We start from the raw sequence: 15,072 nt of genomic DNA, 5'->3' as shown, positions 1-15,072 counted from the left end.
GTGCAAGATATTAAAATTGAAATATGTTTAATAGGTGAGAGAGAAATTATTCCAGTCTACACTTGGGAGAGATAATGCTGAGATAATACAGATTAAATTAAATTGTGGTCGTCATTAATCTGATTCATAATTAAACATGCATAACTACCAGTAAAAACATGTAAAATAACCTTTAACGTAACGTTAACACATCATCCACACGAGGAGGTCAGTCTCACAGGCACTGGATTAAAATTGTTTAATTCCCAAAATGTCAAACTTTAACTTAAAGCTCCTTTAACTTTGGTTCATAGTTTGTTGCATTTAAATTCATAGATGTGCTTCTTCCCTCTGCAGATGTGATTAATGACGCCAGACAGTCGTGGAAGACATGACTAATGATAAGAGACCGGGCGCCATTTTTTCTATTAGCGGTGACATTTCCAATCAGGCTGTATCAGTATTATGTCACATTCATCTCTAGTGCAATGGTTCACAGCTGCTGCAAAACACACCCACAGAAAGGCCGCGGCGACCTGTGATGAGTCCGAGTTCATTAGTGTTTAAAGAAAATAAATGGAGACAGAGTGAGAACACCTGAAGTGTCCTACAGGTGGAGTCTGGGGAGTGTGGAGGGACACATGGATAATTAGACGACAGAGCGAGGGGATGGAGGGGCCGGATGTGTCGCATGTTACGGACATCACTCAACCTTCAAAAATGTCCTTTGCAAGTTGAGCGTCTCTTCTATGCCATAGTGAATCTTAGTGTCATTTCAAAATTTGTTTACATTACTCTTCATCACTTAAAGAATTAACCACACTTAAGATCTAAAGTCTCTGAACAAACAACAAAATTAAAGGATTTCATACAATTTGAGGAATGGAAAACTTAAGATGGTCTGGATTTCTGTGATGAGATGATATTTTAAGAAGAGTTCTTCATGACCTGATATCCTTTTTCAGCTGTTGTTCTGATTTTTTTTCCCATTATTAATTAGATAATGATGGCACTCAGACTTGAAATGTGACATTACTTTCTGTTGTATAGTTTGGTCCTGATAATGTGTGACATTCTAGTATATACATAGATTTCTTCTATGAGACAAAGTGTTAATCAGTGGGTGCAATTACTTATACTGTAATTTGGGTTCTGATAAACTATAAATACTGCACTGCGGTTGTTTGCCTCCGCCAACCACTGCAGTTTCTGTGTACATAATATTTTTCCCAGACTCATAAAAGGTCATTGTGACCTTTCTCTTTAACCACTGAAATGTAATCACTTTATCTTTTAGTACAAGTGACAAATGACCAAAGGTTGAAGAAATTCACTCAAGGGCGGTCTTGAGACATCACATTCAAGAGGGCAAAACATGTGTTGTGAGGTCACCCTGACCTTTGGCTTCCAACATTTAATCAGTTAATCCTTGAGTCCAATTGAATTTTCCATTTGAAGAAGTTTCCTCGAGACGTTCTTAAGGTATCGCGTTCACGAGAGTGGGACGGACGGACGGACACACAAACCAAAAACATAGTGCCTTCAGCCACTGGATGTCGTCGGCTCGGAAAAATTAAAAAAAATTAAAAAGTTAAATAAAAAATAAAAAGCCAACACCATAGCAGTAGTAGGAAGTTTGTTTTAATTCACTAATTCATTACAGGATGAGGATTCACATCAGAACACACATTATACACAACCCTTACAGCAAAGGACACACAATACAATTCAAAACGGACAGGTGGGTGGACAGCTTTGGACAAAGAGAGCAGTGTTTTTACGTCTTATTAAACCGTGTAAGAGCGAATGTGTGTGTGTAGTGTCAGACTGTAGCATATCGCTGGTGTGTACTTGGTGTTTAACCTCTTGTGAGCACAAACATTTAAAATGTTTTTCCATTAGCTCTGGTAGGGTGATAAGTCACACTGGGTATCATATATCTATGATCATACGCCACTTTATTAACTGTATCTTTACGCTGTTCATTGTCGAAGTATGTCACCTGAGAGCTGGTGGTGATGTGCGAGCAATCCACCGAGTCACTGACCGGCCAGTAACAAGACATGAGCAGGAGACAGCTGTAAGAGGTATGTGTCCACACTTATTCCTTGTTATCGGCAATACAACAGAGGCAAGGCAACAAAACAACACGAACACAACCTGTATATTTGTCGGCCACTGTGTTACTCATTTGAATGACAAAGACAAGCTGTGGCTGTGAGGATCGGGTGGGATACACACCAATTAGTCCCTGAATCAACTCACTACCCCTCATTCAAATTTAATGGTCATTTAATGTACTAATTAAGACTCATAACAAAACACAAACAAATATTCAGGAACTGAATTGAAAAGGAAAGAAAAGTACGACACATTTTTATAAAAGCCAATGAAATAAGCGCACTTTCCTGTTTTTCAGACAAAATCTGCAGCCACATCCTGGCTACCGGCTACTCCGACACGAGCAACCGTTCGGAAACAAGGACCCATGCACTGAAAGCTCTTAATGAAATTCCCTCTTTTCAATGCTACCAAAGTTTAGTGCAGCGTTGCTTTAACTGAGCTTATACCAAAGGGGGGAAATAAACATACGAAAGCACAAAATAAAACTAAACTTTCAACTTTCTGTGTCTTTGGGTTTACCAGATACATTCCCTGATGTTCAAAACATCCCTAATGCCCGTATATGTTCATAAATAATTTGAAGCTGCAGTTCAGAGTTGTATGTGTGCAGGGGGTGTAACACTATAACACCAAAATCACTCGGTTTGTATTTAAACTTCAGAATTGTCATTTCTAAGATGCAACTCTCAGGCACATAGGGTGGAGTCTGCAGAGTAATTCCAAAGATGTTTAAGGAATCTAAAAACTGGTTTTTCGATGAAAGTGAATTCTACTCTACAAGTGTTACTAGTCTATATGCAGCTCTGAGTGTGTGTGTTTTTGTGTGATTCATAATTATAAAGCTCAGAGGAAATTCTTAAATCAATTATTTCGCTGTGATTTTGTGACTAAAAGTCATTTGTCAATCTGCAAAATTTAAAAAAACAAAACGTTGATTTCAACCAAACTGGTGATAAAGTCTTTTTGACATTATTCATAGATTCTAGAAATATACACTTCGATGCTATTTCTACTGGCTGCATAATCTGTGCTAAGATAGGTTTAAAAATACTACAATCCAAAATGGAAACAGATCATTTCTAGTAGTTGTCTTCATTGGGACCTCAACTAACTTTTAATACAAAAACAGTTTCTCTTCTATTAGGTCATTTTCACCAAAAGGAACATTCCCCTGGGACCATGAACCTTTTGAGGAACTCAGGGTCTAACTCTGCATTTCAACCACAAGACTTGGGGACGAAGGGCGCTTTCACACCCACCTTGTTTGTTCCAGACTTTTAGACTTTTAGTTTAGTCTGAACCCAAATAACAGGTGTGAGACGTACCTTGGACCATGGATCAGGACCAACAGACCATAATTTAGTCCGACAAAAAGAAGTGGTCCTGCACCAGATCAAACTGAACCATGGCTCAGATCATGTGATAACAATGTTTTGGGATAGTTTGGACTTTCAGACCAATTGAGACACCATTACACAATCAAAGATAAGAAAGAAGCAGAACCGGTTCACAGGTTTGCATAAAGTTTTCGCCTCAGACAATATAATACTTGAGTGAGGAGTACTGCACCTGAAGTTGGTGATGCTGGTAGTGAAACCATGATGACATTACAGTAGCAAGGAAATCAACCACATGAACCAGTTCATTCATTCTCAGAATTCAAACAGTGAGACTAAAACCTGCTAATTGGACAACACCCTGACATCAGGCGCTTGCCCATCTACAAACGCATCAATGTGAAGTGAAGGTGATGACAGAAAGTATGTATGTCATACAAAAGTCTGTAGCCCTAAATTACAATGCGAAATTAGACCTAACTGGATCAAATGTTAACGATGTAACAAAAGAATTGAACCATGGTTTTGTCTTTCAGGTTTGAAAGTGTCCTAAAAGTAGTTGCTGTACAATAGTACCAGGCATAACAATACACCTTTATGATTTGACATACATTAAACGCAGATGGCCCAGTTTGCTGGAAACCCCCCACGGTCCCCAACTCTTTGCGATGATAATAATGTTAGACAAGCTGGTATCAACATTTGGGTTGTGCTGCCAAAAACATGAATCGGAACATCTGTGGATTTTTGGCTTATCTTTACCCACCGTACATCTCGGACAACTCTGAATCACAGCCTCAAAGTCATAGTGAACAACCTGAAGTCAAATATTTACATTTTACAATCACATTAATTACTATTCAGATTTCCTAAAAGGCTCTTGGGCTACAAAGAAGTTACTCACGTTTCCTGAAAAGAGGGTTCACAACCAACAGCAGCAACAAAGGGACTAAGTAATAAATAAATTCAACCCATATGCAGGAATAGAAACATGAAAACAAAACTTTACATTTTAAGAGATTTGCACACCAGGTACCAAATAATGGACTGAATCCAACATCATCTTATTAGGTCCAGATAACAAGAATGCAGCAATTTTAAAGGGATTATATAAACTCAATACCTTTGTTATGCAGTGACAGAAATGATAGTGGGGGAGGGAGGAAGAATGGAGGGCAGGAGCTGAAGAAAAGAAGAGGGGGAGGTTGGGAAGGTAGATGCCTCACTCTGGAGCGCCGTTTTCCGTCCCTGCCATCCTCTCTTCGTCGCCCTGTTTCTGATGCTGCAGTCTGGCATAAGACACCGCATCTCCCCTGAGAGAGAGAAGGAGAGAAAGGGAGGGCGGGATGCGAGAGAAGGATGGTAATAGGAAGTTATGAGGAGGGAGAGATGAGTGCAAACAAAGGGAAAGCAGGTATGACAGGACAGGGCGACAATGTTAATCGTACGGGTATAACACCGCTGACCTTGTCAAAAGTTAATTTGCATGAATAAGGAGGCTCATTAGAATTGTTACAACTTTCATGGATACAATAAAAACCTTATTAGCTGATTTCAATGAAGCATGATGCCTTTTAATTAGGGAGTCTGTTATAATATCACATTTTAGAAGAGTGTTTTATGGGTGAGACATTAAGACGTATGAGTAATTTAAAAATGCACAACTTATATTCAAAATTATACTGTAAATAAGTTATATAAAATATCTGTGTTCTTTGATGCACGTCATCACAAGTTACGAACTAGTACCAGGCAGCTTACTTTTTGCCTAAAGATGCGAGGCCGTACAGAACTCCTGTAGCAAAGGCGATGGCGTTCCCAAACAAGGTTGTCATGGAGAATTTCAACACTACGGGAAACAGAGCCATCCTGAAAACAGGCGACCGAGGGGACAGCAACAAGAGACAAAAACAAAAATGAGTAAATCATATCAAGTACGTGCTGTAGATAAAAACAACCGCATTCTCTGTGCAGGATTTTCCCCACCTTTTATAAAGAACAGATTTTGTAAAACGCTTCAATAGCCCCTGCTTGTACTTAGATTTGCTCTGCTTGTGCTCAGACTGTGCACCTGCACTCAAAGTATTTTGTTGCGGGGACAGATTTCCTGCACTTCAGCTTCAGCTCATGTTAGATCTGTGTGCACACACGAAATGTCTGCTCTTCGATTTTTTTCATCTGTGCTTGGATGTTGTGTGCAACAAGTCTGTCAAAGCAAATCTAAGCACAAGCAGGGTATATTTGAGTGCAAGCACAAGGTTTTGCGTGACAGCTTTATGAAATCGGTCCTGCTCTAACAACAGTCTTTAATAAAGATAGGTACAAAAAAAAACATAATTCCCAAAAGTGTCCAACAGCTTATGCAATGTTAGGCACTGACGGAAACTCACATTCTAAAAATTGTACAGTTCATATCGTGCAGTAGAGTCTCCAGTGATATAAACCAAGTGCAATGAATAGTTGTTCTCACCCACAGTAGAAGAGGGCTTTCTGCCACGGTTTGAGTTTGTCTGCACGAGCTGCTATTGCATTAGCAAACTCTATGAACTGGCAGCAGAATGGCACTTCACACAGGAACAGCACAAAAGCGTTCAACCTAGAGAGGGGAGGAGAGGACAAGAGGAGTCATCCTGTGCACTTTCATCTCAACCACGGCACAGCTCAGGCTCAAACGATGGCGGTCAGGAGTTTAAACACAGTAGAGGAGCAGAGAAGGACCATTATACTGTTAGTGTCATGATTCAAGGTAACATCTTGATCTGTAGCCCGCACGTTCATGTTTGCTGTCAAAGAGAACCAGATAGAAAGTTTCTACTGTGGGTTGTTTTGTGAAATCAGGGCTGAGACTAACAATTATTTCTGACAAGTTGAAGGAATGTGAAGCACTCAACAAGGTGGTGAGTTACCAAAGTAGGTTTTTGATCAACATATATTGTTTCAGCTCTAAAAAAAAAAAATGTTTTACTCTAGTTTGATCTGGTGTAAAGAATAAACCTGAAAAAATGTCTGGATTGTAATTTCCATTTATCAAACATTTAAATTAGTCATTAAACTATTGATGCAAATATGTTTCTAGCTGCACAAAACCCCCCCAGACACTGCAACCTGTATCAAAACATGTTCACACCGAGAAGTTGTCTATGCCTTGACTTGAGCAGTGACGTAGGTGTGGCTGCATGGCAACATGAGACTACTGTTTACTATTGATGTAAGATAATACTGTACATACTAATAAATAAATGATCTCAATGAAATAAATAATCTAGATCTTTAAAAAGTGTTTATTACAAAACTGGAAATCTGGACGGTAAAGGTCTGATCAGTCATTTATGTTTAGGATAGTTTGTGCTTCAGAAAACTTTAACAGCTCATGAAAGGCAGGTTGACACCTTAATCAAACTGTAACAGAGACATTTTAAAGGATTGTCTTATTCATTTGATACAATTATCATCAACACTTTTCTGTAAATATATTCTAAAAGAAATATATTTTTTATATATATAGTATGTTGACTTACACCATCCACACTCCAGCAGCAATGTTCAAAGGGTTCACGGTGACGCAGTTCCACACTCCTGAGACGGCACAGGCTGCATGATTTGGACAAAACAAAAGACAAAAGATATTAGACCCACTAGCACCGTACAGACTGAAATTTCCCTCTAGGTTTAATAAAGTACTATCTCTCCCTCTCTTTCTTCATATTTGTCTGTCTGTCTACATTACATTGATGAAAAATCTAAGAGGACAGAATAGATCTTATGGATGTTGCTGCTACGTGACACAGTTCAATCACTTCTATTGTGAAAACTATGATAACTACATACTAACGTTTCATGTAGATTATATGCTGTGAGTGATTGGTGTGTTAACGCCTGTAAACTATAACCAACAATGAGGAACATGTGGATTTTTCTACATTTGAATGTAAATTAGGCATCTATATACTAACATGGAAATAGATGCACACAGGCATCACTGTCTTCACACTTTGGTTTTACATTGCCTAACAGAAAATCACTTTGCAACCACCTGAGAAACTTCAACAAAATAAGGTAATACATCACTGATATCTTGATTTATAAGCTGTAATGAAAGATGCGCTGACAGGAAATTAATTACCCACATCAAATCTGACACAAATTACCATCAAGGTAATTACAAGATAATTTGTTTCACATAAGCTTCTGCTAATGATAACTCTGGGTGTTTTCTACATAGGCATTTAGAGAATTTGCCATGGAGTTTTACTTTGATTAACAAACCAACAAAAAGTAAGTGTTAAATATAAACATTAGTATTTATGAGTCAACACCATACTGTACTACTGCTACAGGCAAGAAACCCCACAGTGAGAATGAAGGGTAAATGAGCCCGATGTGTGTATGAACTGTCACAGTGTCACAAACAGTGGAACAACTACATTGCACACCCTGCTCCTTTAGACCTTCCAGCCTCCTCAATAATACAGAGCCCATTGGATATGCAGTCACCCGGGTGGTTAACGTGATCCAGGCTCTGGTGTCACTGTGAAGGGGAGACGGGTGGGATGGGGGGGAGGCAGGATGGGTGGCAACGCTGCTGGATCACTGCACAGCAGCAGTCAAAGTACCTGCTGGGGGACACGGTGTGTGCATATCACCCTGTTAATCCAGGAATGACAAGCTGTTGTGGTATGAGACAGACACACACACACAGAGGCACAGGCAGGGCTGGGTGGTGGCTGCTGCAGTGATGGGGACAATGGGCTGGAACAAAGCTTTTGTGGAGCATGGCTGAGCAGAGGAAATGCAGCATGTACACAAGAAATAACCTGATTTCCAAAACAGCAATCTGATCCTGATCTGTCCTGTTTATGATTTGACTCTTATTTTAACACAAGGGCTGAAAAGTCAACACAGTGCACAGTGTGAGGTGTGCAGGCAGGAGAGGACATGCACTGGCAGGTCCCAGAAAACACCCCAAATTAAACCTATATCATTGGAAACTGGTGCACAACACATTCAATACTTGGATTCACTGCACATATTTGGCACATACACCGTTTAAACTCCTCATATGACTGAATAAATGGACTTTTCCAAGTACTTACAGATTCCTCCCAGAACCCCAGCTATTTTACACAGCCATCGGTACCACCACGTCATGCCGTCATCGTCCGGGGCGGCTTTCGTGGCCGCTGCGGCCGCTTCGGAGCTCATTGTGCTTGTTTGGCTAAAGCTACACACACAGCCAGTGTTTACAGATGTCAGCTAACAATGGCTAAGCTGAAGTTAGCTAGCCCGAAACTAACTGCTAACTCGCTAGAAACAAAGCGACACTCGCTTTCGGTGATGTATTTTCACTTTTAAGGATTTGTTTTGATCAAATACAAAGTCTTTCCTTTCGTCTGCTGCAGTTGGGTCCAGCTGCCCGATGCTACCAGCGGCGCCCCCGTCAGTCAGCCTCAGCTAACCAGCTAGCTGATGCTAACAGCACCGCCCCCCGGCTGCCGCTAGGAGCAGATGTCAGCCAGCATCCGTCCTCCACTCGTAAAGAAATGAAGCACATGAACTTAAACGCTTTTATTATTTAAAGTTAAATCTATAAAACTCCCGATCGCTTTGTTTGGGTTCAAGCCTTTTTTTTTTTTTTTAATAAAGAGTCTATGGTCTATGGTTTTAAACAATCACAGAGCTGCTCTCCTCCCCAGCTGCTCAGCTGGTGTGGGCGGTGCATTGTGGGAGAGAGTTCCTGCGCGTCAGGGTTTGTTTACATCTGCAGCTGTGGGGGTGTCAACTTCATACTTTGTTGTTATCATCCCACTTAAATCACAGAGCAAAACGATCATCACTCAGCAAAACGCACAACCTGCTAAAGCTGTTTAATAACCTTTAAACCGACCTGAAAGTTTCAAGTCAAATATCATACAAGTCAAAATATATCTGATATTAATGATAGTTATATATTTGTAAAAAAGAAATATTTGGTTAAAAACATAATAAAACTTTTGAGTCTTTTCCCCTTTACCAACAATTATATTTAAACTGAAGAACTAATTTCTGAGTACAATAACCTCATATATCATACATATTACTGCTATTTATACTATCTCCTTTTATACTGCACACTTCGTGAAGAGCAGATTTTCGCTGTCTTTAACAATGACAATAAAGAGCTATTCTGTTCTATTCATCACACGTCATCAGGCTTCGAAACTCATTATTTAATTCATGTCCAATAATCCTCTGCATATCTGTTACCTGCCTGTTGTTTACTTACCTGCTAAATTAATAATTATTACTGATCCAGTAATTATATAGTAAACACTTTGGTTTTAAACTTGAATCCTCAAATGTATTTCACATTTTATTTGATTTTCTAGGTCATGTAGTTTGAAGGTTTCTAAAGGAAATTGATATATTTGATGTTGAGGAGAAATGAATGGATGCTGAGGGAAGGGGTCGAGCTGAAGATGAGTCTGATAAGGTGGTCTGGGGGGGGGGGGGGGGGGGGGGGGGGGGGGGGGGGGGGGGGGGGGGGGGGGGGGGGGGGGGGCACTAGTGACAGAGGGAGACTCAGTGTGTCTCAGGCATCACTAAACTTGAGCTTATTACCCCCAGCCAGTGACTAGAATGAGACATGCAAGAGGTATGCACCAAACTGGATATGAAGGGATAAGGGAGGGAGAGGGAAAGAGGATGATGGGGGGGATGTGGGTTGGGATGAGGTAGAAGGGTGTATGATGAAGGGAAGGGAAAGGGTGGGTGAGGAAATCTGAGCCAGAGCCTGATGGGTTGGTTGGGTATATGGAGACTGAAAGCTATTTACAGGTGTGGTTGAGGAATGTCCCTGCTCCTGAAACTTGGTTAACCTCATTTTAAACTAAATTAAATTTTTTATTTATCTTTCTTCAGCCCCATTTTTTGTATTTGGTCCTGGCACACATTAATAATTTATCTCTTGTCCCAACACAACATTGGGTATTTTTCCAGAATCCTTCCCCTCTTCCCTACCTACCTAGCTGACAAAAAAATCCTTTGTTTGCCAAGCTGCAAGTGAGACATGTCCTATCAAGTATCTTAAAATTACATTCTCATTGATTTGTGCAAGATCTAGACATTTTTTATATAAAATACAAAACACTGTACTGTGACAGTAGGAAAGATAAATATAACTGAAAATAAAACTTAAAATATGTTCGATGTCATACAAATTAAGATTCTATATGTAACTTCTGGCTACCTTTTGTTTGGCACAATTTAATAAAACTGTATAAACTTCTGTACCGCTGTGAAGCAGATGTGATTTGTTCCCTCTCGTTATTTAGAAGAGTCTTTGATTGTTCAGAAAATACCTTCAGGGCTTTGTACGCTAATATTTAAGAACATTCTTTGTTTATCAATGGCTACCAGGTATTTATTTTACGGAGAAAAGATGACTGGCTCTGTGACTCGACTGTGATTTGTAATATATGAGAGGCACAAACTGGTGGCTGCTACCATGCAGGTTAGATAAAGCATTTATATCAAAAGCAGAACAAATTATGTATTTTTTTTATTAAATATCCGTTTCATCTTTAACACTCATTCACACTTTTATATACAACATATTCTTACTAAATCACTCACGTTATCCATATCAGATCCTGAAAGGAAAAGTCATTAAGATGTTGTTTTTCTTAAATGCCTGCTGCACAAACCTGGACTGTGACCTTTTTCGTTAAATGTAGGATAGGGACAAAAAGTAGGAACAAAGTCCAATCTGCAGATTGTCGACTGTATCTGTGTTTAGGAGGTAGATCATCTCGACAAAGTCATCTCTGTGGTCAGATGATTGATAATAGTGAAAGCAGGCGTCTCATTCTGACAGCAGGGTGGACTGAAGTGGCCTCAGAGTCCTTCTGCTGAACCTCCTCTCCTCCATTATTGGCGCTGGTTTCCTCTTCCCTGTGGGCGTGTGGCACAGCATGTCGTCGACGGTCTGCTGAGTCACCTGACCGGCTCGTTCAAGCCGAGTCACTATCTGCTCCACTTCCCTCATGTGTGATCCGCCTTTAGTCCGCAAGCGCAGCAAATCCACCTGAGAAAGGCGTAATGAGAGACTCCTTATGAGCAGTTTGTTTTTTTACAAATCTATCTCTGTAGCTTGCACAAGATATTTTGAGTATCCTTTCCTGATCATTCTAATCAAAAATCAAGTGAAGGAGCCTTAGGTTTTATACTATTCTGTTCAAATGATAAATTGTATAGGTTGTAAAAACTCCTCCACCAGCATACAAGCACTAATTACCACACATTTATGTTTTTGTCAACATTTGTCCATTTATTCAGATGGATTATGCAAAATCTTTGTGGACGGATTCCCACGAAACCTGGTGGAACAATGTGGTATGGGTCCAGGGAGAACCCCACCCAATTTAGGTTTCCCCACTTTCTTTAACATTTTGTATTGCCACATTTTCATTGAGAATAATTCATGGATCTTGATGAAAAAAATAATAACACACATGTGCCTGAGTGTGCAATTTGGTGCAAATCCAAATAAAAATCTGTATCTAGTGGATTTAAATGTGGTTTCATTAGGGGACTGTGAAGGGATACAGAGGTATGTGCTCTCCGAGTGGCCTTCAAGCTATTTACTATTTTGCTACTATGACTGAAGATACAGTGACTATGTGACTATGTCACTGTATCTTTAGCTATCGCTTCATTGTTGTAGCATCTGTGTCATTGAGCAAACATTAAGGAGTTGAACTCACCACCTCCTGTGAAAATTCAGGCTTCTTGACAAAAGAAGGGCTTTTAGGTAACACGGCTGCACACAGGCTGGAAATGGCACTTTTCACTGCTCCTGACATGGCTAATATCACAACCTAAAGCACAATAAGAAAACATTAACAAATAAAAAAATTATAATAATTATAAATGTACAACACAACCATAACATGCACACTTACTTTCAAATTTTGACACAATCTGCTATCTGTGCTCATGATTTGTGAATACAGTGACTGTGCTTTCTCAACGTCACTCTGGAAGAAAAAAGAAAGAGAGAACAGATGAGTGATGATAGTTAAATATTTTCCATGTGTTATTGAATGATAAAAGGTAAAAGAAAGAGATAGAACTCACCTGCCTGAGTGCTAATGCTACAGCGAAGCAGTAAGCATGTCTGGGGATGAAGTGTCCTTTGGTCTGTCCCTCCTCTATCAGAGACTTGCAGATTCTGTAGGACTCTGTAGTGTTCTGAGCAACATAAAGCAGGACATAAGTCTACAGCAAACACATGATCCATACAAAAAATAAATTATCCCATTTATTTAAATTGTAGATAAAATAATTCAAATGTTACCAGTTTATAGCAGGTGCCGGTTGCCAGTGTATGTGTGTCTTTGTTGAATGGTATACCTTGGTTCCTCATGGTTCTTAATACCTCCAGAGCATCTGTGACAGGCAGCGTTTACAAAATTATGAACATGTAGAAACAATTTTAGAAAAAACACTAGAAGGTTAAATTGTCACTTACTTTCATAAGAGCCTTTTGTGAACAACATGTCTACGGCGATGTTAAAGGACGTTGCATCGTTGAAAAACCCTTTCATGCTCTGTTTAGAAAAAGTTGGAGAAAATATATATGTTTATGTATAAAATTCACACACAACTTACAACTAAAACAGTTTGTGAAAAACCAGTGTAGTGGCTGATATAATATTTGACCTTATCTGTAAGTGCAGCAGCAGCCATGTCCTCCAGACCCATTTCATAACACAGTCTAACGAAGAGAGGACCAAACTTAAACTCCCCATACGCCATGTTTCGGTTCTCTGTGTGATACCTTGTGAGAGAAAAATAAAGGCACGGCACTTTTATTTATGAGGCACATTTCATACACGGAGGTGGATTCAAGGAGCTGAGCAGGGAAGTTAAAATTCAAAAATTCAAAGAGCACATGTCAGTTAGTTAAAGGAGCACAATAAAAGAGATTAATGTGAGCAGAGGAAGACATAGAGATTTAAAAAATATATAACAAGTAAAAAAGATATATCTGTATAAATATGTAGTTTAAAGAGTAATATGTTAAAAGTAAAATAGATAGAAGAATACAAAAATAAAGGATCATCTGTATTGAATTAAGATACTTGACATCCTGACAGTCAAAGCCACATTGGAGACATATTTTAAAAATGTCTTGCGCAGCTTGTTTGTGTGTTACAAAACTTTCAATAAAGGTTGTCTTTACCTATAGATTGCATCTCTGGCTATCACCAAGTCGTCCCCAGACTGGCACAGGTGAAGGAGAAGCTTCAGCTCATCTTTCAGTATCAACTCGTTCCTTTGTAGCTTCTCACTGAACAGCTCAACATAATTCCCTTAAAAAAAAAAAAAAGTTGTATTATGATATGAGACAATTTACAGCAGCTTAGAGCTAATGACAGGAACTACTTTACCTTTGGATCCAGTGGCGAGGTGAGCCACGGTCAGCTTCTTTTCCTGAAAGTCCTGAAGCTTGATGACATCTTCTGACAACAGGTGCCTCTTGGCTGCAGAGACAACAGTTTGTAAGATGTCAGTAGATATAAAAAAAAGAAGCAGCTGAGTTGTGCAGTACTAGAAATGAGGGTGGTATCATTTTTAGTCAGTGTCATCACTGGCTAAACAACCATCATAAATAAACAAAAATCAAATCAACGTGAGAGAAGCTTTCTCCCTTGACAGACCGTGATATCATATCATGGACAAGTCTGCAGAGCAGCTTAATGCCCAGGGGCCACAGAGCCCAAGCCTTATTTGATATCGTTTAAGTGTATACTGAGCATAATTGGATTAATCTCAACACGATCTAAATCTTTACTACTGTAAGAACAATATCTAATATGTTGCATCTGAAGAAGAAATTATTTCATTTTATTTCTTGCTCTTGATATTTTCTTCTTAGCCCTTAAGGAGGTTTATGACCTTATATTTAGCCAGGTAGCTTAAATGTTCACAGCTTTTACAAACTTTACTGTAAAGCAACAGAGCAAATTATATATATATATATAAACTGTTACAGCAGCGAGAGCCTGGTGATCATCATTAATGTGACATTATTACACAGTTGGTGTCAGATTAGTTTAAACTTGTGGACGTTGTAGGTTAATAACAACATGCTAACGGAGCTCGTCTCTGAGAGGGAACCAGACACTTCTAATGGGGATCTGAGTGTCAGACCTGGAGAACGACAGGAGCTCGAGTTGGTCTTTACCTCCTGAACATGTTTCCAACCATCCGGACGGTAAAACACGGAATAATCCTCCTTTACCGGACTCGTGTGCTAACGACCGACAACATCTACCGAGTCTCCTCAGCGCCATACTGCCACCGACTGCACCATTACGATGCAAACAGGGGGGGTGTTCTCAGAGATATTATAGAAGTTTAAAAGTCGAATTGACGCCACGAATAGCTCAACAAAGTTTTAAATGAACTTTAATCATACCAATATTTGTTTTTTACATTCTACAAGGACGGTCTGTTTAGATTTTGGAATTAAAGTCGTAATACCCGGTTTGCAGTTGATATCGTCCAACATGGCGGCCCCCAGCAGGACAAGTTGATTAATCTAAAAAACTAAACACATTTCAGATTTATGACTTTTATCTTTCCACAG

At 39.4% G+C, this 15,072-nt stretch overlaps 2 protein-coding genes across 3 annotated transcripts; both read right to left on the bottom strand.

Moving 5' to 3' along the window:
- Window positions 1-1,601: 1,601 nt before the first annotated feature.
- Window positions 1,602-9,085, bottom strand: cacfd1 (calcium channel flower domain containing 1). 2 transcript variants are annotated; one of them, XM_034602202.1, is made up of 5 exons: window positions 8,534-9,080; window positions 6,959-7,031; window positions 5,911-6,036; window positions 5,202-5,309; window positions 1,602-4,753 (listed from the first exon to the last, which is right to left on the bottom strand). In XM_034602202.1, exons 1-5 carry the CDS (start codon window positions 8,640-8,642, stop codon window positions 4,663-4,665), a joined length of 507 nt encoding a protein of 168 aa, XP_034458093.1. In that variant the 5' UTR covers window positions 8,643-9,080; the 3' UTR covers window positions 1,602-4,662. The 2 variants fall into 2 exon arrangements, with proteins under 2 accessions (XP_034458093.1, XP_034458095.1); XM_034602204.1 differs by lacking the exon at window positions 1,602-4,753 and adding an exon at window positions 4,762-5,027 and having other exon boundaries at window positions 8,534-9,085.
- Window positions 9,086-10,962: 1,877 nt separating this feature from the next.
- On the bottom strand, window positions 10,963-14,807 carry ptcd2 (pentatricopeptide repeat domain 2). Its single transcript, XM_034603048.1, has 10 exons — window positions 14,668-14,807; window positions 13,871-13,963; window positions 13,663-13,792; window positions 13,140-13,257; window positions 12,949-13,027; window positions 12,775-12,866; window positions 12,555-12,668; window positions 12,380-12,454; window positions 12,182-12,295; window positions 10,963-11,502 (listed from the first exon to the last, which is right to left on the bottom strand). The coding sequence occupies exons 1-10, from the start codon at window positions 14,774-14,776 to the stop codon at window positions 11,281-11,283; spliced, it is 1,146 nt and encodes a 381-aa protein (XP_034458939.1). The 5' UTR covers window positions 14,777-14,807; the 3' UTR covers window positions 10,963-11,280.
- Window positions 14,808-15,072: the final 265 nt, after the last annotated feature.

Source organism: Hippoglossus hippoglossus, chromosome 12, assembly GCF_009819705.1.
Source record: "Hippoglossus hippoglossus isolate fHipHip1 chromosome 12, fHipHip1.pri, whole genome shotgun sequence".
NCBI classification, from domain to species: Eukaryota; Metazoa; Chordata; class Actinopteri; order Pleuronectiformes; family Pleuronectidae; genus Hippoglossus; species Hippoglossus hippoglossus.
This window is presented reverse-complemented; position numbering and strand designations above follow the sequence as displayed.